The 24,205-nt window shown below is 42.6% G+C and overlaps 1 protein-coding gene across 2 annotated transcripts in view; it reads left to right on the forward strand.

Moving 5' to 3' along the window:
* Window positions 1-16,650, forward strand: part of nrp2 (neuropilin 2) — a 351,320-nt gene extending 334,670 nt beyond the window's left edge. For both annotated transcript variants that reach the window (XM_008114943.3, XM_008114941.3), the window contains 2 exons: window positions 4,343-4,411; window positions 11,480-16,650. In XM_008114943.3, the coding sequence (XP_008113150.1) occupies window positions 4,343-4,411; window positions 11,480-11,784 (374 nt within the window). In that variant the 3' untranslated portion in view covers window positions 11,785-16,650. The remainder of the gene's footprint in view (window positions 1-4,342; window positions 4,412-11,479) is intronic.
* Window positions 16,651-24,205: the final 7,555 nt, after the last annotated feature.

The following is a 24,205-nucleotide window of genomic DNA, read 5'->3' on the forward strand; positions in this document are numbered from 1 at the left end:
TATCTAATGTTGTTTTGAAAAAGAACTCTGGTCTAGAGCTGTACTCCCAACTCAACAATGGAAAACGGAAAGTTGGTGGTCAGGAAAAAGATATTTAATGATGGGCTTAAAGCTAACCTCAAAAATTGTGGCATAGACATTGAGAACTGGGAAGCTTTGGCCCTTGGGTGCTCTTGATGGAGGTCAGCTGTGACCAGCAGTGCTGTGGAATTCGAAGAGGCACGAATGGAGAGTTAAAGGGGGAAACATGCCAAGAGGAAGGCACGTCAAGCCAACCTTGACCGGGACCGCCTTCCGTCTGGAAACAGATGCCCTCACTGTAGAAGAACATGCGGGTCAAGAATAGGACTACGTACCTATGTACCCACCGCCAAGACACTACACTTGGAGGGCCATCATACTCGAACAATGAGGGAGCGCCTAAGTAAGGTCTAGAACTGAAGTGTCTAAAGCCACTGCTGGAAATGTCCTTCTCAAATGTTGTTTGAAAATGTAGAATTTGTAATACGGAGATTCATTGCAAAGATATTCAGTATGTGAATATAGTATTGACAAAACAGGTCTTTGACCAAGTTATCTCCCACTCACTTTGTCTCTGCCTCTGTCTCTCTACCCCTCTCTTCATCATTTTGGCAAACAAATTTGATTTTTCTTACTGCCCAATGTGGAAGGAATTGGTTTCTCGTGAGCTGGCTTTTGGATGTGTAATGTTGGAATCAGTGAGAGACACTTTCTAACATCTCATTGGAAGCCAATAATGGATGCCATCTTTACTTTGTACTATCCAAATAGAAATAGTAAGTCGGCTTTGGAATAAAACTAGTGAACATGCTCCCACACCAACAATTTTACCTGGATCTTGATGAATAACTATTACATAAATTTGTTACTTGTTCCAGTTTCTAATTTTGATGCAGTCCTCAAAAATATAGGCACTTAATTCTTAATAATGAAGTTAGCTTGTGCCATGCCTGTTGACTACTTCACCTAGCTTGTCTGTCTTTTATCTTGGATTGGCTCCGAAGCTTAAGACTGTGTCTTTTTTGGAGTACAGCTACTAGAGTCCTCCAATGGCCCTATTGACTGGTCCCAAAAGTCCATTATATAAGGCGCTGAGCCAATTCTTCATCCCACCAAACTACGAGATATACATTAGGAGGCATCTGTTCCTATAGCACAGCCTCTATTAAATTTCTGCAAAGCAGTTTGTGTCTCGTTTTTCTCATGGCAAGTACATCTGTAGTTGTAATAATTGCTTGTAATTCCAGGATGTTGTATGCTAGGGAGGCATTTGTTTGTGCAATGCTTGTCAGGCACATATTCATGTTTCACTTCATTGGCCTTACAAATTGTCGGCTGATTGTTTGTTTGTTTTTTGTTTGTGTTTCAACGCGTGTGAACGACACTGAGCAACATTTTTTTATTCTAGAGTGATAGAAATGACATTTTGTAACTTGATTTCTCAGCTGTGAAATGAAAATAACGTAGTACAACCCCCCGGCAATTCTGTTCTTTGGTTTTTGCTCCTGAAGGTGTTTAAGGTTCAGCCATCTTTGGCTCTGGTTCAAAAACATCTCAGTTGGACGCTTGATGGACTAATGACAGGCATGCAGGTTTAAAAGCTGTCACAGATGAGATGCTTCAGACAGATGCTTTTTTGTTGCAGGTTTTTTTACCCAGTGGGATGGAAGCATGTAGGTTCAAAACAGACATAATGACAGCAAAACAGGTGGCAATTGTGCAAGCTGGAAGATCTTGTGTGGCCCTCAAAGGTCCCCAAATAGCCCCAGTCTCAAATAGAAGTGGCTGCAAATGCTATATTGGGGGCTGGGCACTGTTCTGTTTTTGTGTTTCAGTGTCCACATCAAAACCATCCAAAACCTGGTGTAATGGTTTGGGTTTTGGTCTCTGGAAATACCAGAGTTTCAATGCATATTCAACCAAGGAAACCCACTGGGAACAAATCACATTCTCGCAACCCTTTGTAGGCAGGCAATGGCATACTAACTTGGAACAAAGAAAATATTTAGAGAGGGTGACAGTTTTGGGAGCAAAACTGAAAGTGAGAGAGATATTACTTTGGTTTCTGCAAAAAAAAAAAAATGGTGATATGTGGCTCACTGGAATCAGAAGTACCCAAAATAGTCATGGTCTCTACAAACATACAAACAGGAAGGCAACTTAAAACAAAAATGCCTTGACAAAGTGAAAGGGCATTGTGTTTTTTTAACAGCAGAAGGGATTTTTTTTTGGGAGGGGGGGGGAATCTATAAACCTAAAGCTAAAAAAGCCAATGGGATTCTGGCCTGCATAAATAGGGGTATAGGGAAGTCCAGGGAAGATCCAGGGAAGTCATGCTACCCCTCTATTCTGCCTTGGTCAGACCACACCTGGAATCACACTGTGTCCAATTTTGGGCACCACAGTTGAAGGAAGATGTTGACAAGCTGGAAAGCGTCCAGAGGAGGGCGACTAAAATGATTAAGGGTCTGGAGAACAAGCCCTATGAGGAGCGGCTTAAAGAGCTGGACATGTTTAGCCTGCAGAAGAGAAGGCTGAGAGGAGACATGGTAGCCATGTACAAATACGTGAAGGGAAGTCATAGGGAGGAGGGAGCAAGCTTGTTTTCTGCTGCCCTGCAGACTAGGACGCGGAACAATGGCTTCAAACTACAGGAAAGGAGATTCCACCTGAACATCAGGAAGAACTTCCTCACTGTGAGAGCTGTTCAGCAGTGGAACTCTCAGCCCAGGGCTGTGGTAGATGCTCCTTCTTTGGAGGCTTTTAAGCAAAGGCTGGATGGCCATCTGTCGGGGGTGCTTTGAATGCGATTTCCTGCTTCTTAGCAGGGGGTTGGACTAGATGGCTCATGAGGTCTCTTCCAACTCTACGATTCTATGACCTCCCTGTTAAAACTTTCCCCAAGCTTTACTAGGGTGAGGCTAGCATTTCAGAAGGAAGGTTGCAAGAACATAAGCAGGAGTCATGGAGGGGATGGATCAGCTGCCTGAACCATCTCTTTTTAAAATGTGACATATCCTTCTTATTTCCTTTGAGATTATTGAGACCAGTCAGGCAAATTCCATCTCAGCTCATTTAGCTCTCAGCTTTTGAGCCATCAGGCACTGAACGCAGTCGCAGAAGTGATGTAACCTACTACATGCAGTGTAGAAGAAAACAAAGGGTCTTGTGCCAGACATATGAGGCATGATAGAAACAGACACCATACTATAGATATTGTAATACATCTATCTATCTATTTAGAAAATACCTCGCTGCCTTTACCAAACCACTTTCCAAAGAGTTATAAAATGAAACACGTATTCTAATGGAACTCCGACCAAGATCACAATGTGTTGCTGAAGGCTTTCATGGCCAGAATCACTGGGTTGCTGTGAGTTTTCCGGGCTCAGGGGCAGCTCAAGTGGTACGCGAACTACGTCTCTGGAAAGGAGCCTGGTGCTTTGGGAAGGAAAGAAACACCGCTTATCTCCTCTCCAAAGCGATGGCCCCCTTCCTTGCTGCAAGGGAGGAGGCCGGGGGCTTGATGAAGAGAGAAGCGGCGAGTGATTGGTTTGGGGAGGGGCGCCAAAAATACTGCTTGCTTACACTTGAAAATTACCTAGGGCCAGCTCTGTCCGGGCTGTATGGCCATGTTTCAGAAGTTTTCTGGCCATACAGCCCAGAAAACTCACAGCAACCAAGATCACAATATTCTGTGGGGTCATCTTCCAGGCTGTTTTGAGAAATGAAAGGATCTTTAAAAAAGAGTTTGGATCATAAATACACATATTTGGATCCCCATCTATGGACTTCTCTGTCTTTCTTGCACAACCTGTCTTTTACATTAATACATAGCTAATGATGTTACACAGCTTCCATAAATCACCTTGAATTCCTTTGCAATCCTAGTTGGAATTGGGTCATTTGGATGATGACATGCAGAGTGCACAAAATGGATGTCATGTTAATGATGATTAATGGTGGGTGCTCTTGAAAGTTACAAAGATAATATCTGTGATCATCCTGGTAATTAAGTATAGCCATCATGAAGATACTATCAACAATGTCTGAATGGCAGTCAGCGTTACCCGTTTTCATCCTGCTCTTCCAAGACCACCTGGGGCACTCCAATTTTTGGGTGTTTTGTGGAACTGAAATAAAGATGGCTATGATGCACATGTCTTCCATTATATGCTCAAGAATATTAATGGAAGTTGGCTTCATTGTAATACCATGTAAAATGTGCTTCCACAAAATTACATAATGTATATGAAGTGTCTCTTATTGCTTTCTGGAGTATATTTCTGTGAGCAACAACAAATATGTTTTCTCATTCTAGTGGATTTTCCAGCTTTAGAAAGTGATATCACAATTCATGGGGAAGAATTTGGGGATGACAATGAAGATGGTGAGTATGAGATGTGGCTTATACATCAAACACCTTATAGAAACATAGTGGGTTCTCATATATTCTGTACTCAATTATGACTTAAGTTATTACAGTATTTATTTATTTATTTCCGATATTTCTACCCTGCTCTTCTCCCCGAGGGGACTCAGGGCGGCTTACACAACTGGCAGGCTCACTACCAGTATCTTCCTCGGGGTTTCACTGTAGTCATGTTACAGATGCTGGCTTATAATCATGATGATTCTGTTATTTCCAAGATAAGAGGCAGTATTCTTCTGAACACCAGTTGCTGGAAAGAGTAGCAGGAGATGGCAGTTGTCTCCTGGAAGTGCTGCTCATAGAATATCAGACTAACTAGAACAGTTTTTGATGTTATCCAACACTGTTGGGAAGTATATACTCATGACATTAGAGATGGCATATTTCTACAGCATTGGGTCTTCCTCCTCCCATGTTCTATATAGGCAAGGCCTCTAACGTTAATCATTCTATCTGCTTAAATGACAAAGGCAGCACCCTTTCTTAGTTTCATCTTGCTTCAGGCCTAGCAGGACAGGACTTTATGTGCTCTGGTTGTTTGCCTTTTGTAACTAATTACTGGAATATCTTTGGAAAGACTTATTTTTTTCAGAATACCTTTTCTTACCCAAGTCTTTCCACCTAACGGATAGTGACATAATGTGTTATGATGGATCACAAATGCAGTCTCGAACTATCCTCTGCTGAGGATTCAGGGGTTGATTGGTGATAAATCTTCAGTGGAGACCATTTTTCCCCATGATAACTTTCAGGAGTTTATTTCTCTTCCTAGAGGTAGATTTCCCTCCCTTCCTGTTGTCTCACCCCAGTTCTTAGCTATGAGTCATTTGTAAGATGGATGTTTTGAACTTGGGGACTGTCTGTATGCTCAAAGAGCAGACTCTACCCTCTGTGGGTGAGACCCCGCTGTTGTTTGAGTCATGGAGGCAGCCATCAGGTGTGTCTTTGTTGTCAGAAACAGGGCTAAGCATGTGGTAGGCCTGGAGAACAAAGCTTTGGCCACAAGGATGAGTGAGACAGATCTTCTTGTTTTTCTCTAACCCCATCTTACTGAGGAACAGTCCTTTCCCCTGGCATTGTATCACTGGATTTCTTTAATTAGGTGACAAACAGTGAACATCTGGAAGTTGGGGAGAGTGATGGAAGCAGATGGAGGTCCAAAGGTTACCCAAGATGGCAGATGACCTGAAAGGTGCCATATATATTGCCATGAAAAACAGCACAGGCTGGGTAGAGAGCTTTCTGATGGCCACAGGCCTTCTAGTGGCTGGAAACTTGTGCAGCAGACCAGAAAGCATCTGTCTTCAGAATCCTCTCACTCTTCTCAGGATTTGAGGAAGAATGCAAAGAAGAGGCACCTGCTGAGGTTTCTCACCCTTGTAAAGTTAAAAGGAAAACCAAGCGTGTCTCTACTGTTACTTCTGTTGTAGACACTGAGACTTCAGCTTCTCTAGAGATGTCAGATAGGATGGAAAATTATCCTGACATGAATAGGATTCTTTTCATGAGCATGTTTCTATGCATTTATTTGAAACAGAGCATTTTCTTTTCTTCTAAAGGAGGTACAAAAGATCTTAGGGTTGGCTTCTACCACTCTGGTGTCTGTTACGGTTTTTGAAGGGTTCCAGAAATCAAGGCTAAGGTTAAACAGGAACAATCTATTTCACCTTTTCCTGAAGTGATTACAAAGGTTATGGAAGGAGAGTGGTCCTATCCTGGAGGGGCTAGTATTTCCAGCTTATGTTAGACTCTAACCCCTCAGCTGATGGAAAATTTGAAAGTACACCTTACTGCAAGAGCTTTGCCTTCCCCAGTTCTTCTAATATTTGATAGCTTTAGTATACTCGGAAATTGAAGTTTTGTCTCTTTTATAGGAAGTCCATACTTTTTGTGCATTCTCTTTTTTTAATTTATTTTGGCTAAATTAGTTTGGGGTCTTTTTTTCTGAAAGATAGTGACAATACTCCTAAAATCCAGAGGATGAAAAGGCTTGAGGCTTTTTTTTTTTTGCATGCATGCATGCATGTTATTGTGCTACTGTTCATGCAATCAGAGTTGCTTTGGTGACCTACTTGCTTGCAAGAGCTATTATGAGATGGGCTAAAGATATACTTCTCCTGATACTTAGGGAGGCGATTCGCCTACACTGGTCTCCTGAGGAAAGGGTTACCTTGAGAACCTATCCTAGATTCCCTGTCCTTGGGAGGCAGAGACATGGAAAGATCCTCCGCCCTGTTGCCACTCACCTCCTGAGGGTGGAGATGCTTTGTAAAAGCTCACATGGCAGCCCTATCCTTTCATTGGAGCTGGCACTGCCTGTCCTCCTGAGAGTGAGAGATAGGCAGGGTGGCCCTGGTCCTTCTCACAAATATTTAAAACTGCAATGAATAAGACTTTCAGTTTGGAGCTCAGCCCTTTCATCCCAAAGATCAGTGTTCAGGCAGAAAGAGTTTACATCTTTTCAATCGAATTCTGGTTCTTCCAAGCCACAGTCTCGGAAGCAACAGTCTTCAGAACTCATAAAGGTGGTATTGCTTCCTAGCAAGAACAAGACAGTTGTTCTCACTTGGAGGGAGGGAGGGAGGGAGGGAGGAAAATAAATCAGAAAAAGAGAGGGAAGGAAGAAAAGAAGGAAGAAGGAAAGGTAGGTAGGAAAAAGAGAAGAAAGAAAAAAGAGAGGAAGAAAGGGTTAACAAGGTAGATCAGAAAAAGAGGGAAGGAAGAAGTGGGAGAAAGAAAGGAAGGAAGAAGAGGAAGGTAGATTGTTAGACAAGTAAGTAGGTAGGAAAACGAGTGGGAAGAAAGGAGGGAGGAAGAAGAGGAAAGAAAGGTAGAAAAAAAGGTGAAGGGAAGGAAGGTAGGCAGGAAATTGAGAGGGAAGGGAGGAAAAAGAACGAAGGAAGAAAGAAAAGTAGGAGAAAAAATGATAAGTAGGAAAAATGGAGGGAAGGAAGCAGGGAGGAAGAAAGGGAGGGAGGGAGGGAGGGAGGGAGGGAGGGAGGAAGGAAGGAAGGAAGGAAGGAAGGAAGGAAGGAAGGAAGGAGGGAAGGAAACCCCTTCCTCTTCTTCTGCTGGCCTTTTCACATTTGCTCAGTGTCTTTCTGTCAAAATTCTTTCCAGTTTCACCAGTAATTATGGATAGTTTCATTCCAACACAACAGAGGCTGTCAAATGATAATTTCTTCAGAATTTAGATCCGTCTTTTGTACTTAATGTGAACTCAGTTTGCATCTCAGGCACTTGTTCTGCCTTCTTTTTGTCCAGATCTTAGAGCACCAGAGAAAAAAGGGTGGCAAAGACTGGATGTGTGTAGGGCTCTTAAATGTAGCTTAGATAGAACTAAAGCGTTTCAGAGATACAATCATCTTTTTTGTCTCCATACTGGTTCCTGAAGGAATTCAGGTTATTTATTTATTTATTTATTTATTTATTTACTTACGGTATTTATATTCCGCCCTTCTCACCCCAAAGGGGACTCAGGGCGGATCACATTACACATATAAGGCAAACATTCAATACCTTAACATAGAACAAAGACAAGACAAACACGGGGCTCCGAGCTGGCCTCGAACTCATGACCTCTTGGTCAGAGTGATTTGTTGCAGCTGGTTGCTCAATAGCCTGCGCCACAGCCCAGCCACAGGTTAATTCAGCATGGAATGCTGCCACTTCCACGGCATGGAATATGGTGGTGTCCTTGGTAGAATTACTAAATTGATATATTTGCTTCTGCAGATGCGTCTTTTCGTAGATGTATCTTGCAATAAGTAGTAATGGTGTAGTGATGTATTTCTTGCTCTATGGGCAAAGAGACTTCTTGTGTAGGTCGCGACACATAGATTGCCTCCCCACAATACAGGAAAACAGTATTGGTACATACTGTGAAGGTTCCTTTTTTGCAGTTGTGGGGAGGGAATCCTTCTCATCCTGACTGATTATGATTTTCATTTTGGTACTCCTGGGTATATGTTTACTTTTTCTTGTTTGTCCAGAGCTGTGTTATTTCATCATTGAGAAAAGGGGCTGGCTCTCCCAGTTAGAGTAGAAATAATAATTGTTATTAAACAAAGTCATGCCTATGAGGCGCATGGGAGGACAAGGCAGTATGAGTTCCTTCCCCACAACTGAAGTAAGTTAGTAATGTTTTGATCATACCGTTAGTAAACCACAATTGTCCAAGTGACAAAAGAAGAAACACGAAGTCATGTCTGTCCTACTAAAATATGTGAGAAGTTATGTATCTAGAGCTGTTCAGAGCATAGTGAGTTAATATTGGATGTACATTTTCTCCAAAGCTTTAATACAATTTTATGTGGTAAGAAAACTAGCAGGCATTTCATGCAAAACATTACTTTTTAAACTGTTGCTGAACTTACATATTCTTTCGTCTTCTGTTGATATTTCAGTCAGCACTTCAGAATTAATGTCCTTCAGATGTGCCAGATCAAGAGGAATAGAAATTTAAATTCTTAGCTGGAGCATAAATTGGAGGCAAATTAGGCATGGAAATTTGGCAACTCAAGATACTGTTTGCTTCATTGTAGGGGGCTATCTTACAGTCTTTGACTCTTTTATACTAAAGCAGAACCACAGAGAAATTATTTGAGAAAAGCAGAAAGAAAATCTTACAGAGAGAGAATTTCAAGATTTAGGTGACATTGTCTAGATTCATGCCTCCAAGCAAAGGAGAGTAGTTGAATATGGGGATTGCATTACTCCCTCTGGGAGATGAGATGCCCTACGTATTATCCTATTCAGTTGCACCCATTAAGACCCAAAGTTAACACTGGTCATAGCTACATACTCCAAGTAGAAAATGTACATCATCCATTGCTTAATGGACAGGTGATTGTAGTACTGTAACTACACACAAATGCATTTCACAGATGTCAACTGTAGAATTTTGTGGAGCTTATAGTCAGCTTCCATTAATGTTATATCAAACCCACAATAATTTCCAGTGTATTTCTCCACCCCCCCCCCCCCACAAAAAATTATTCCCACCCCTTTGGAATTATATTTATGAATCTTAGCCTGTATTTTTATACAATTTAAGTTGTTTATTGATTGACTCGTATGCTGCCTTTTTCACATAGTATAACCATAGTAAGCTAATATCCCAAATGGATACCAGGAAATCACAAGCAGCCCTTGGCCAGACCTTGTACTCAACAGGACGAACCAATGGTTAAGCTATTTGGCCAGAAATGGAAAAGAAAAGCACATGATCATATATTTTGGCAAATGGTAGATTTGCATGAAGCCCAAAGGAGTGGATCAATGACAAATCTCCCTCCAGAGAGATGGAGGCGGCATAGAAATATAAAGAAGTAGTAGTAGTAGTAGTAGTAGTAGTACTAGTAGTAGTAGTAGTTGTTGTTGTTATTATTATTATTATTATTATTATTATTATTATTATAAGTTAGGATCCCAAATAGGCACAAACTGATATGATGACACTGAGGTTGACTAAGAACCAGTGTATTCTAGACAGGGCCGGCCCCACTAATGAGGCACCTGACACCGCCGCCTCGGGCGCAGGCCCGGGGGGGCGCCGTCAGGCTGGGCGGGAGGCGGGGCACCGCCCTGACGGTGCCCCGCCTCCCGCCCAGTGCGCCCTGGCCCGTCTGGTCTTTTCTAGTAGGCCAGACTTCAGCGGAGGTCCATGCAGGCCGCAATCGCGGCCTGCAGGGACCTCCGCTGCAGTCTGGCCTGCTAGAAAAGGCCAGACGGGCGAGTGGGAGTAGAGTGGGAGGCGGAGCCAGCTCTGACGCCGCCCCCCCCCGCCCAGCGTGCCCTGGCCCCGCCTCCCACGTTGCGTGGGAGGCAGGGCCAAGGCACGCTGGGCGGGGGGGGGGGGGAGCGGCGTCAGAGCTGGCCCCGCCTCCCACGCTACTCCCGCTCGCCCGTCTGGCCGTTTCTAGCAGGCCAGACTTCAGCGGAGGTCCCTCCAGGCCGCAATCGCGGCCTGGAGGGACCTCCGCTGAAGTCTGGCCTGCTAGAAACGGCCAGACAGGCGAGCGGGAGTAGCGTGGGAGGCGGGGCCAGCTCTGGCCCCGCCCCCCGCCCAGCGTGCCCTGGCCCCGCCTCCCACGCTGCGTGGGAGGCGGGGCCAGGGCACGCTGGGCGGGGGGCGGGGGCAACTCTGGCCCCGCCCCCCTCACTATTCGCCCTGGCCCCGCCTCCCACGCAGCGTGGGAGGCGGGGCCAGGGCACGCTGGGCGGGGCCAGGGCGCGGGAGGCGGGGCCGGTGGCGGGGGCGCTTTTCAGCGCCCCCGCTTCACACCAAAAAATATCTCCGGCCGGCCCTGATTCTAGATCAGTGGTTCTCAACCTGTGGATCCCCAGGTGTTTTGGCCTACAACTTTCAGAAATCCCAGTTTATCAGCTGTTAGGATTTCTGGGAGTTAAAAGCCAAAGTATCTGGGGATCCACAGGCTGAGAACCACTATTCTACTAGTTAGAGAGTTAGGCTGGATCTACGCTGCCCTGTCTCCCAGGTTATCTGCTTATCCCAGATTATTTGGAAGTGTAAACTCATATAATCCAGTTCAAAGCAGATAGATCCTGGGATATAGGCAGTGTAGATCCAGCCTTACATTCAGATTAAGGAAATCATCAGTCTTATCTCTTCATCAGAGGTAGAGAGTTGGGCTCCATTTTTGTTTGATTGGGAAATCTCTCTGAGAAATCACCAGAGTTTTGCATTTTTTGTCAAGGCTTCTATGTTTTTAACAGTTGCATGACAAGGACACATTCTGCAGCCAGTGAAGCTTTCCTCATCACTGTATCCATGTGCTAGTAAAACCTCACCTGTAACTCTGTACATGACTTCTCTGCAATGAGGGCAGGTTATATGCATACCAATGTTGCAGAAGGACTAGATTTCTGCTCTATGTACGTCTGCTATTTCCAGAAGCCTCTTGCATGATGGGCACCTTGCATGCCCTGAGCCAGATCTAAGGTAGATAAGACACTAGTGGGGAACACTTCTTTTTCTAACCATCTCCTTCAATTCTCTTTCAGACTACTTGGGCCTGTCGAGAAACAATACATTGTTTTCAACCAACTCCCCACTAACCCCAAAAGTGGACAAGGAGAAGAGCTGGCTGTACACCCTGGACCCTATCCTGGTCACCATCATAACTATGAGTTCCCTGGGGGTTCTCCTCGGGGCCATTTGTGCCGGCCTCTTGCTGTACTGTACCTGCTCCTATGCTGGCCTGTCCTCTCGGAGCTCCACTACCCTGGAGAATTACAATTTTGAGCTTTATGACGGCATCAAACACAAGGTCAAAATGAACCACCAAAAGTGTTGCTCTGAGGCATGACTGATTGCACCAGAATCGCATTTGACATTTCATTCCAGCAAGAGTGGCTGGTGAAGATTACTTTTTATATGGGAACTGAATGCCATAATCTTACACAAGCCGGGGCTGGAATACTGAAGTGGGGAGGGGTCCCTGCCAGGCCTCTTTATTGCAAATGAAGAAGACGATGACAAAGAAGAAGAAGCCAGGCATAAGTTCTGAGCTGCAAAAACTATGGCTAATTGTTTTCATGGGAGGAACTGGGTCGAGCAAAGCAAATGGGGGCTGCAATGCTTTACTTTTTATGTCTTATATGAGCCGATCTGATCCAGAAGAGTCCAAGCGTTTGGCTTGCATTCAAGAAGTGGGGAACAAAATGTTGATCATTATTTTCCACTTCCTTTCTCCGAAGGGATGGGAGAGAACTCCAGAGAGCTTCTCTCACTTGCACCTCCATTCTGGTGGCCCTTCTATCTTTAGAAATTACACATCTTCACACACATACAGAGCCCATCCAACCGACTGCCATTCAGAAAAGCTCCTTGATTTTTAAGGGATTTGTTCTTTGCTGTAGGTTATATAAGTCTGAGAAGCAGCGACTTCTAGGACCCAAGTGAAAGAGTGTTGTTGCCTTTTCCTTTTCTGATCTGGAAGGGTCGAGCGAGGGGGGGAGGTTATTAAGCTTATAGGTCAATGGGAGCAGCAGCGCTTTCTTTCCAGATTACAAAGCAAAGGAGAAAAGGCAGCCTGAGGTGTGAGAGTCGACAGAAGCACCTCCTCGAGAGAAGCTGAAGAGCCTTAAAGTGATTTGTGAATAAGAGCCATTTATTAAATCCAGATCTTGGATTGAAACAGCAGAGGCCTTTATCACCAGGGCTCTTTCTTTTACTTTTCTTTCAGTCCCTTTATAAAAAAATCCCTCTACAATCCTTTTTATTATAGGAAAATTGCAGCAAACAAAAGACACAATTATAAGATGCCCAAGAACTCAGGAGATGGCTTTTTGTATGCTTCAAGAGAAAGACAGGCTGCTATATATAAATATATTTTTGTTAATGCTGTGGCCACTCTCGCTCTGATGGAGAAGAATAGAATCAAGAGGAGGGAGTAGAATGAACATAGTGATCCAGCCCACTGCAGACTCTTCTCGTGGGCAGGACTGGATTTCTTCATTAGCTGATGCTAAGGGCTGAACTCCGCAAAGGGTTATTGACATTGCGTGGCCTTTGAACAAATTGTATGACATCCTATGGCCTAGACCCGATAGCCGATGAAAGCATAACTTCTTTGCAGAGTCAGGTTCTTAGATGGGACTCAACAAATCCAAACCCAACAATAACAATATTATGGCAACATTGCAGGGTATCAAATCTTAGCTGATATTCTAGTGTAGAGATCGAATAAAAGGTCTGGAACAGTCTGTTGTCAACTTCTTATCCCTTCCGAACAAGTTGCTTCATTGTGATTTGAAAAGCAACTTGTTCATTACTGAAGGGTTTGTTTGTGTATGTGTGTGTATGCGTGTATTTTTTTCTTTGATCAAGTGCCTTAGAAAAATATTTTTCCCCTTTACATAGAGACTTGTGATGTATAAACCTACAAGGGAGGCATTCACCCTTTCCCCTATTCTTCTTCTTTTCGTCATCATCATCATCGTGTTCTTCATATTATCTTTATCATCATTGGATCTCTACTGGGTAGAGTTTTGGCCTTTCCAGTGGTCAGATATATTTCTAATGCTGTCACTTGTACTGCTGTGCCATGCTTGAAGTGTGTTGCAGACCAGTAAAAGAAACGTTTACAAATGCCAAGTTTTGACCTCCAATGCCTTTTATTCCAGCTCTTGGCAATCTTCAAGCCACTTGCTTAGGAGAACTCAGAGTGACTGCTTTGTAGGGGCAGTCTTCAGACTAAGCAGAAGGGATTTTCAGTGAAATTTCAACTATTTATGGTCATTTGAGGAGTGACACCTAACAGCCTTGTAGTAAACATTTTGCTGGTATACTTTTGTCACATTCACATCATCTCATGTCTTGTGATGTTCCATTGGCATAAGTATTGATATGCTCTCTGCTAGATGTATATGTCAAATAAATGAGCATGCCTTGGGGCTACTTTACATATTACCCATTCTAGAAGTGCACTTCAAAATTCTAATATGTGAGCATAACAGACATATCTTGATGGACATGTGATATACTTGTATGCATGTCTATGGACAGAGGATTTGCTGTGGCCCCTTATCAAGTGTACACTGGCTAGTAATGTGTAAATGGTCATATGTAATGTGTTGCCCCCGAGCAGGTTTGTTTGCATGCTTTCCATGCCAGCCATCCCTCTCTTTTGGCATGTGCATTGCACCTCGCCATGTATTAAGCATTTATTTCCAGTAGTATGCCACAATCCAACACAGAGTTAGCCGAAACACTTAGGTGCCCACTGATATCAAAATACTTAACTCTGTGATGAATCATGGCCTTAACACAGTGTACAGGTTTTCACACTGTACTCGGTGTGACCCTGGGATTCCTGAGAACAGATAAGGAGTTTGGGATTAACATCCGTAAGCATGATAGACCAACTGTCTTATGGAATACATGCCTCAAACAAATTGAGAATATGCTCTACGTATAGAAAAATGCAGAGCATATTCTGAAAAACTACTGGCTATATTGCAGTGGTTCTCAACCTGTGGGTCCCTAGGTGTTTTGGCCTACAACTCTCAGAAATCCCAGCCAATTTACTATCTATTAAGATTTCTGGAAGTTGAAGGCCAAAAACATCTGGCGACCCCAGGTTGAGAACCACTGCTATACTGGTTGATCATCCCTTATCTGGAATTTCAAAATTCCAAGTACCCCAGAATTATTCAGATCGGTTGTTGAGATAGTGACATTTTTGCTTTCTGATGTTCAGTGTGCACAAACTTGATTTAATGCACAAAAATATATTTAAAATCATTGTATAAAATAACCATCAAGCTATGTGTATAAGGAGTACATCAAACATAAATCAATTTCATGTTTAGACTTGGTCCCCATTGTCAAGATAACTCATTATGTAAGGATATACAAATGTAGATATTCCAAAATCTGAAAAATTCCAAAGCCCTTCTTCTCCAAAGCATTTCAAATAAGGGATACTCAACCTGTACCTCCACCTACCATTCTTAAAAGCAACAGCAGCAATGGGAGCCTTTAGTTTGTTCTAGAGGAGGTGTGTGGAACATAAGGTTCAACAGATATTACTGATCTACCGACAGTTGCCATTTCTGGCCACTGGCCACTCTGGCAGAAACTGAGTGGAGTTGGGCTCCATCCAATGACATCTATTGGACCTCATGCTCTCAGTCGCTATACATAGAGCATATTCTCAATTTATTTGTAGGCAAGGCTGGCATGTATTCCATAAGCCAGTTGTTTCCTGTAAATTGGCCATAAGCTCCAAACTCCTGAGCAAGAAACCCACGGTAGACCTTCAGGAAGCTTCTTGATAGAAGCTGTGGTAGGAAATATTTCTTGATGGTGGAACGCTTAGAAAAACACAGTCTGAAAACTGCCCTACTTTCCAGCCCTCTAGAAACTACACCATCCAAGTGCCCCTTGATAAACAGAGAGTTCTATATCAAGTTTATGTCATATATAAGCACATCCTCTCCCCTCTCCCGCCTGCCCCAATTTTGAAGGAACTCAAAGCATAATCATCAATTTTACAGGGTCATTTTGAAGACACTTGCTGCTACTGTCCTGAAAGGAAGGGCCCCAACTCAGCCAAAGTTAACTGTGTGTACATCTCATAGATTTCGATGGGAGGGTTCAGCATGGGCTTACCTCTGGCTGGATTGCGTCCCGACCTTATTTCTCTTAACATTTGTGTGACGGATGAAGGAGGACAGGCTGTATCTGCGAAGGTCACCTGGATAGGAGTAATAGATATATTAAAAAGTAATGTTGCTGTCTATAGTAGACATACAGAGGGAGTGGAGTTCGTGTATGCATATATTTCAATACATATGTGTTTGCGCGTGCTTGTGAGTTCTCTGTATGTATTATATATGTGAGTGGTTATGTGGGACTACTTGTATTCTTGAATGGGAGGCCAGAGAATTCTACTGCCCTTTGTGTGAATTTTAACAGGGGGTCGAGCGCAAAACACCAGCATCGTGAAACCAACTCCCTCTGGAGAACGTCCTGTCCTTTGCATGCCACATTGGTGGCCATGGGGCTTGGCTGTATGCACTCCAAGGAGCAGAATCGGGCCATAATGCTGCATAGCGGATACCTCACTTACCTCTCTGCTGGGTGCTTTACTGTTTTAATGCAGAAAACTGTGTTTGATTGTATTTTTAACAGGGCAAGGAAACAAAAAAAAAAAACCCTACTAGTGCGTATATATTCATATCAGTACGTCTTCATCAGCAAATACATATGTTAGATTTGATTATCTGTGTTCTTCGGAGAGTTTTTCCCCTTTCCAAAATACACACACAAAAATCCTACCCTCTGGCCTTGCTAACGCCTTTGTTGAAATATGTGTTGTTCCCTCTTACCCCCTCTCAAGGTCATCTTAGTTTAGGTGGACAGGGCCTTGCAGTGTCCTCTGGTCCTTGCAATTGTAGGGAGGTGTAGACATTAACAATGAAGCATGGGGATCTTTCAAAAAAGAAGATCCCACTGGGAAAATAAATGAATGCAGGAAATAGAATTTCTCACATTTTTACCAGCTCATGGTCGTTCAACCATTTACTGGCAGAGCCAGGTCATGTGGACTTTAAAGCTTTTACTGTGATTCTTCTGTGTTTAAAGAAAAGACAAACTCAAAACTGTGTTTCTATGATTTGTACAAAAGCCTTTTAAAATTACTATTTAATAAACATTATAGTAGAGATCTTTCTCTTCTAGTTCGTTTTTTTTTCTCCAGTTAAGATAACTTTATGGTTTTGTTAATCCAATCCAGGAAAAGAGATCTGTGTTTCGAAGAGGAAAGCTTGCATACATGGAATAGAAGTGGGAGAAAGTGTACATGTTCCTAATCTTCACAAACCTTTGAATGAACAGGATGTGATTTTTGAGCAAATCATGGTCCTCATCTTCACCAAAGCTTGGTTTTTTTAAAAAAATGTTGGCGCCTATGGATTTTAAAATCTGCAGGCAGAATGTAGATTCTAGGATGTGTAGTCCACAAAGAAATTTTATTCTTCTCCCCACCCAGTTACTAATTGTGTCTCATTTGCACACAGAAGGAACTGAATCATGATCTGAACCTATATACAGTAGAGTCTCACTTATCCAACACTCGCTTATCCAGTGTTCTGGATTATCCAACGCATTTTTGTAGTCAATGTTTTCAATACATTGTGATATTTTGGTGCTAAATTCGTAAATACAGTAATTACTACATAGCATTACTGCATATTGAACTACTTTTTCTGTCAAATTTGTATAACATGATGTTTTGATGCTTAATTTGTAAAATCATAATCTAATTTGATTTTAATAGGCTTTTCCTTAATCCCTCCTTATTATCCAACATATTTGCTTATCCAACGTTCTGCCAGCCTGTTTATGTTGGATAAGTAAGACTCTACTGTATCTGCAATCATTGTAACATTCAATATATAGGCAGTTCCCGAGTTACAAACATTGGACTTACAAACTACTCAGAACAGGAATGAGACCACAGGAATTGAGAGAAATGTATCCCTCAGGAGGGAAATTCACTCCTGAAAGAGTTATCATGGGAAAAGGGAATCTCCCCTGAAGCTTTCTCTCACTGATCCTTGTTTCTACAACAAAACAAATCCAATTATCACAGGGACAGAAAGTGCAGTGAAATCTTCTGAACAGGGGCACAAACATCAAAACAAACACCACAGGGGTGTTAACCCTTCCCTGTGCTATCCAAAGCCTATACATACATACATACACACACACATACACTCCCTTAATATTAGATACTTATAGGCAGTCCCCAAGTTACAAACAACATATCTATATATAAAAAAGAGTAATGGAATCCTGGCACCGAGCAAAACAATAAAACTAAACACCCCCTAACTTCGAAATTTCACAACACAATCCATCATCTACGCCTCGAGGTTGAAACCACAAAATATCACGTCACAAACCTCCACAGGGCCTAAAAAAACCCAAAAACCGGAGCTATTCAGTGCAATTCCAATGGGCCACAGCAACACGTGGCAGGGCACAGCTAGTGTGTGTGTGTGTGTGTGTATATATAGATAGATAGATAGATAGATAGATAGATAGATAGATAGATAGAGTGCATAGGGAAGGATGAACACCCCTGTGGTGTTTGTTTTGCTGTCTGTACCCTGTTTAGAAGATATATACAGAGAGAGGGGGGGATTTGGCTGGAGTTATACTTTAAAAAGTCTCTATTATGACTTCCATTCAAATTCAACTTAAGAAACCTACAGAACCTATCTTGTTTGTAACTTGGGACTGCTGGTGAGTGTGTAATATCGAGAGTCAGCATGATGAATTGCTCTGAATGTTGGGCAAGGATACTAGGAGATCCGGGTTTGAAGCTTTGCTTAGGCAGGGAAACCCATTAGATGACCCTGGGAAAGTCACACTCCGCCCCACATGAAACCAAAGGCAAATTCTCACTGAACAGATCTTGCCAAGAAAACTTGTGAATGATTCACCTTAGGGTTGCCATAGTCATTTTGAAGGTGTACAACAACAATATGTCTAAACCACTTATTTTACAAATCTAGGCTGCAACTGTGCCAAAGCCACTGTGGTTGTTTCAATTAAACTACATAGAAACAGCAATGTAGTTGAGTTGCTTTTGATCCATACCCCAGACTTATGCATGTTTATTGGAAACAGGTTCCATAAAGTTTAAAGCAGCTTGCTTCCAACAAGTGGACATGAGACTATGGCTTTAGTCAAGTCAAACAGACCTGAAGTGGTCTTCTGTTTAAAACAATCCATCAAATGTGGCACCAGATTTAATCACGTGTGTGCAGCAAGCAGTGTTGCTAGATGCAAACTTCCTTGTCCACTCTTCCCTATGAAAGCCTCTTCAGCACCCCAAAAGCATTACCAAAAGATTCAGGAAACCCTGCTAAATAGGGCTAGATAATGAAGAAAGGGCAATTCCAAAAGATAAAGAAACAGGCAAATTAAATAAGAAAAGATATTCTGCCAGCAGAAGACAGGTCTTAAAGCCAGCTTTAAATGTACAGATGATCGCTAATCTTAAAAGAATGCAGTTTTCATGCCAAAGTAACCTCGATTATCAACAAAAACACATACGGGGACTTTTAGAATTAAAGTAAATATGCCTGTTCTTATTTGCCTGTTTTATCCCATCCCATGCCAAAATGGGGAGGAAGGACGTGGAGATTAGCAGGTATTCATCCAAGAAGGAATCACCGATGGTGCAATGGGTTAAACCTTTGTGCCAACAGGACTGCTGACTGATAGGTTGGCGGTTCGAATCCGGGGAGAGTGGATGAGCTCCCTCTGTTAGCTCCAGCTCCCCATGTGGGGACATGGGAGAAGCCTCCCACAAGGATGGTAAAGCATCAAACATTTGGGTGTCCCCTGGGCAACGTCTTTGCAGACAGCCAATTCTCTCACACCAGAAGCGACTTGTAGTTTCTCAAGTCTCTCCTGACACACACAAAAAAATCCAAGAAGGAAACAACTGTGTACATGCACTTGGGACTTCGCAACTTTCAAATAGCTTAGAGAATAGAGATGTTATCTTGGAGCATAGGTGGACAATTGATGGTCCTCCAGCTGCAGTTACAAATTTTCATCATCCTCTGAGCATGGCCAATGTTGTTTGGAACTAATGGGAATTTCAGTCTAAAAATATGGAAAGCCACAGATCCACACCCTGTATTTCATGATGCTCCATGGCATTATTTTAGAAGCAGAATAAGCACCAAGTCAATGGAAGAAACACTAACAGGGTCTTACAGTGGTGTGGCTCTGTATAAGATTATTTAGGTGTGTGGACCAAGCACGCTGCATAAATTCTGAGAACAGCTGGCAGATATGAAGAGAGTGACAATCCTGAGTGTTCAGCCATGGTTGAGGGGGTTAAACCACAAACATATCCATCACATTGAATTGATATGCTTGTTACATTCAAGGCATTCTGCTGATCCCAGGTTTTCATTTTCAACATTTTCCACTATTCTCTGCAGCTCAGTGCTATGTAATCATTGGAATTGTAGCTTGGCAAGACATTTGTACTCTTTGGCAGAGAAGGCCAAAGATCTTGTGGAACTACAACTCCCAGGATTCCAAAACATTCCATGAAATTGCTCTTAAACTGCATTCATTCTACAGTGGGGATGCATCCTTATTCCTAATAAGAGATTGTGATTGGGTGCTTGAGTCCCTCTCTATCCCCCATGGTTTCATAGCACTGTGTGTCTCTAGAAGCATTGCAATTAGGTTTAGGAAAGAAGCTGTAATGCTTCTGCATTACCTTTTTTGGGAGGAGAGTATGACATCCTTGTAGAAAAATATTTGACATTTCTAATGGATTAATAATGCCCCCTAGCATCCAGCAATCTGTTATTTGCAGAGAGCATTTCCCTCTTATCTTTTCTCTCTCTCCATATGTTTGCACAGGTCCATGGAAAATGGTGCCAGATTTGGGCATGGCAGAGGTCTCTAACTGGAAGAGGCACACACAGCCACGGCTGAGAAGAAACATAGGCCATCTGGATCTCCAGGCCATTTGAGCGGCCACTGTTGTGTTTAGAAATAACACTTGGCTTCCTATTCACATATCTTTCATCCAGACTTATCACAGCTGGAACCAAATCAAGCCTGATGGGATGTTTGTGTCTTTTGGGCAGAATGCTCCTCTGGCCAGTGACAGGAGACGTATTGGATATATTTCTACAAAGCTTGAATTCAAGCTTGAATTCAAGTTCCCTCGCTACTTCGCAGTTCGCTTTTCTTGCTGTTTCACGGTTTTTTAAATAAACACTAAAATAATAGTATAAATCATAAAATAATATTATAAATCCCTCTTTCTACTTCCTTCCTAAGGAAAAGCCTAAGGAAGGAAGAAAGAAGAAGCTGAAGGGAGAGAAAAGGAAGCTGAAGCAGCATTATTTTTGCATCACAAGGCAGCGGCAGACAGAGACGCTACTTGCCAGTGGGATTGTAAACAACACAAATATAGCGTCCCTACTTCGCGGATTTTCACTTTTCGCAGGTGGTCCTGGAACATAACCTCCGCGATAAGTAAGGGAACACTGTACCTCCTTGAGTATTGCTTCATCTTATTTACACATGCCATACATCTGTGTATTCAGGTAATTATTAATTAACCTATACAGCATCATTTATACAGATCTAAAGGCAAACATTCATAGGTTAAAGGTATGAATGCATAACTGAAAGACTGGTGCTAACAGGTGGATCTTACTTCAGCTTTAGTAATGGGATGCCTTCCACTCCTACATTTGAGGGCAGCAGAGGGGTAGGAAATTGGATGTGTGCCACACAAAGGTTGGATTTTCAGGAGAAATGTCTGTCTCTACTGTTCTTAATCTGAGATTGTTGCCTCAATCTGCCCTATGTTAAGGCTATCACTACCACTTGGACAAGATTGTAGTAAGCATCTTCCCATGCAGTGTTTGTTTGTGGTGGCACCAGGTCAACTTATGTACCATTGAGATAAGCAGCTTTGCTTCAAGTGACAACACATGCCCAATGGTCAGCCTCAAGATTTCACTGCTAATTCAGACAGAACGTCTTCAGGGTATAAGCCATTAAGACAGAAACTGGAGTGATCTTTACACAGAGCTTCTTCCCACAGTCTTGACTGCTATTCACAATAGGACAGTGGTTCTCAACCTGGGGCCCCCAGATGTTTTTGGCCTTCAACTCCCAGAAATCCTAACAGCTGGTAAACTATCTGGGATTTCTGGGAGTTGTATGCCAAAAATATCTGGGGACCCCAGGTTGAGGACCACTGCAATAGGAGGTGGCAGCTGTACCTGCTTAAGGAGCTCCACTGGCTGCCGTTCACCTTCCGGACCAAATTCAAGGTGCAAGTGATCACCTACAAAGCCCTGAACGGTTTGGGACCCTCTTACCTTAGTGATCGCCTCTCCCCCTACAAACCTGCACAATCTCTTCGTTCGTCGGGGGAGGCCCTCCTCTCGCTCCCACCTCCGTCACAAGCACGGTTGGTGGGGACGAGAGAGAGGGCCTTCTCCGTGGTGGCCCCCCGGCTCTGGAACTCGCTCCCCAGGGAAATCAGGCAAGCCCCCACCCTGGTAGCACTCAGAAAGAGCTTGAAAACCTGGCTCTTTACTCAGGCCTTTAGATAAAGATTGCTAATCCAGAAGCAATCTGTATCTGTGACCATTCTTGTACCGGTTTGCACTTTTTACCTTTGTCAACTCGATATAGACCCAATTTGCACTTCCAAGAATTTGCAGCACTTTATCAGTCACCTCGTGTTTACAATATTTATATGGTGCACCTTACCCAGTCTACTTTTACAATCTCTCAGTTTTAATCCATGTTTTATTAGTTCTTGTTTTTTATTGGCTAATGTTTATTTATTTATTTATTTTATTGTGCATGTTTTTGTCTATTGCTGTGTTTTATACTGCTACTGTTTTTATTCGGGCTTGGCCCCATGTAAGCCGCCCTGAGTTCCCTTCGGGGAGATAGAGGCGGGGTATAAAAATAAAGTTATTATTATTATTACCTCAACAAAAGGTTTATTTTGATTCAACCTCAAGATGCCACAGGCAACATACTGGATATGCCAGAGGAAGGAAAGCTTAACTTAGACCAAGTCTTCAGGGCTCAAATGATTAAAGGAAAGATGTGGAAGAAGCTTAATAAAAAATGCAGTAACTCCCAATTCTCCTAATTTTTGAAAATCTCTCCCTCCCAAACACACACACAGGCTAGCTAAGAAGGCCATCACAAGAAGTAAAGGCTTTACTTCCTTCCTTGTAATCTGAGAACTGGGGGGCTCATAAAGTCCAAAGATCTTTATCACAAACTGGATCATGCATATTTGATTGGAGTTGAACTACTGAGTCCATTCACAAGTCTAAGGACCTCTTCACACCGGCCCAAATTCGGTGGTGGCAACAGGTTTTTTATACTTTTGCCATGGGTACATGGATTTCTAGTTAGATGAGGCGCCAGCACTCTTTGTCAAAGGAGGCTAAAAGCCTTGTAAAACAGCTCCCACGATTCCATAACATTGAACCACAACAATTATTATGGTGCCAAATTGCATTCATTTTACAGTGCGGATGAATCCTTTGAGGGGACCATCTGCCCGGACAACATGGAACTGCTTGAGGCATCAGGAATCTGTTCAGATCCATAAACCTGTTTGGTTAAGATCCATTTACACCTGCAGTTCACTCAACGTTGCGACTATTGTTGAGTGTTAACTAGCCCCAAAGGTACAGCAAACAAGTGCCAACAAGCAGGAGAAATGACACGGATTCATATATGAAAGTGGTTGACTTGATTTACTACTAGATTCACATAAAACTGTAAATCCTTATAATCTTTCTAAACAGACCTGATGAAATACAAAGAACAATACAGATTGAGTATCAGTTATCTGAAATGTTGGAGATTAGAAATGTTTTGGATTTCAGATTTTTGAATACCTCTATTTGCATAAACATACACAATGAGATATCTTGAAGATGGGACTCAACTTTAAACATGGCATTCTTTTCTGTTTTTATATATATCTCATACACAAAGGAGCCTCCGGTGCAATGGGTTAAACACTTATGCCTGCAGGACTGTTGACCTAAAGGTTGGATTGCTGATCTGAAGGTTGCCGATTCAAATCTGGGGAGAGCGCAGATGAGCACAGATGAATTCAGGAAAAGCAGTGGCTAAGGCCGTTTCTACACTGCCATGTAAAATCCAGATTATCTGCTTTGAACTGGATTATATGGCAGTGTAGACTCATATAATCCAGTTCAAAGCAGATAATCTGGATTATATGGCAGTGTAGAAGGGGCCTAAGGGTATAGCACACAAACATACCTGCCACAAAGAAATACAATCTGGGACTGAACACAGCCTCCAGTATTTCATAAATGAAAACCAGAACATATGGGGTTGAATGTATGTGGCCAGGCAACAAGAAGGCAAAAGTTATTAAGGCGAAAGAATGCACATGACTACTATTTTAATCAGAGAAAACAAAAATGTGTGTACTGAGTTTGGGAAAGCTAGGCAGGGGAAAAAAAACCTCAAACCACTAAATATAACACTGGCTAACATACTGCTGCTAGTCCCAAGCAGAGTAGACCAATTGAATCAATTGCAGAGTGGTGAGTTAACACATAGGCACATCTCCTTGAAAGATATAGGCTGACATTCTGTTAGTGATGATGCAATAAATTAGATTTACACCATCATAACTGTTATCTATTCCA

Source organism: Anolis carolinensis, chromosome 1 (assembly GCF_035594765.1).
Source record: "Anolis carolinensis isolate JA03-04 chromosome 1, rAnoCar3.1.pri, whole genome shotgun sequence".
NCBI lineage: Eukaryota > Metazoa > Chordata > Lepidosauria > Squamata > Dactyloidae > Anolis > Anolis carolinensis.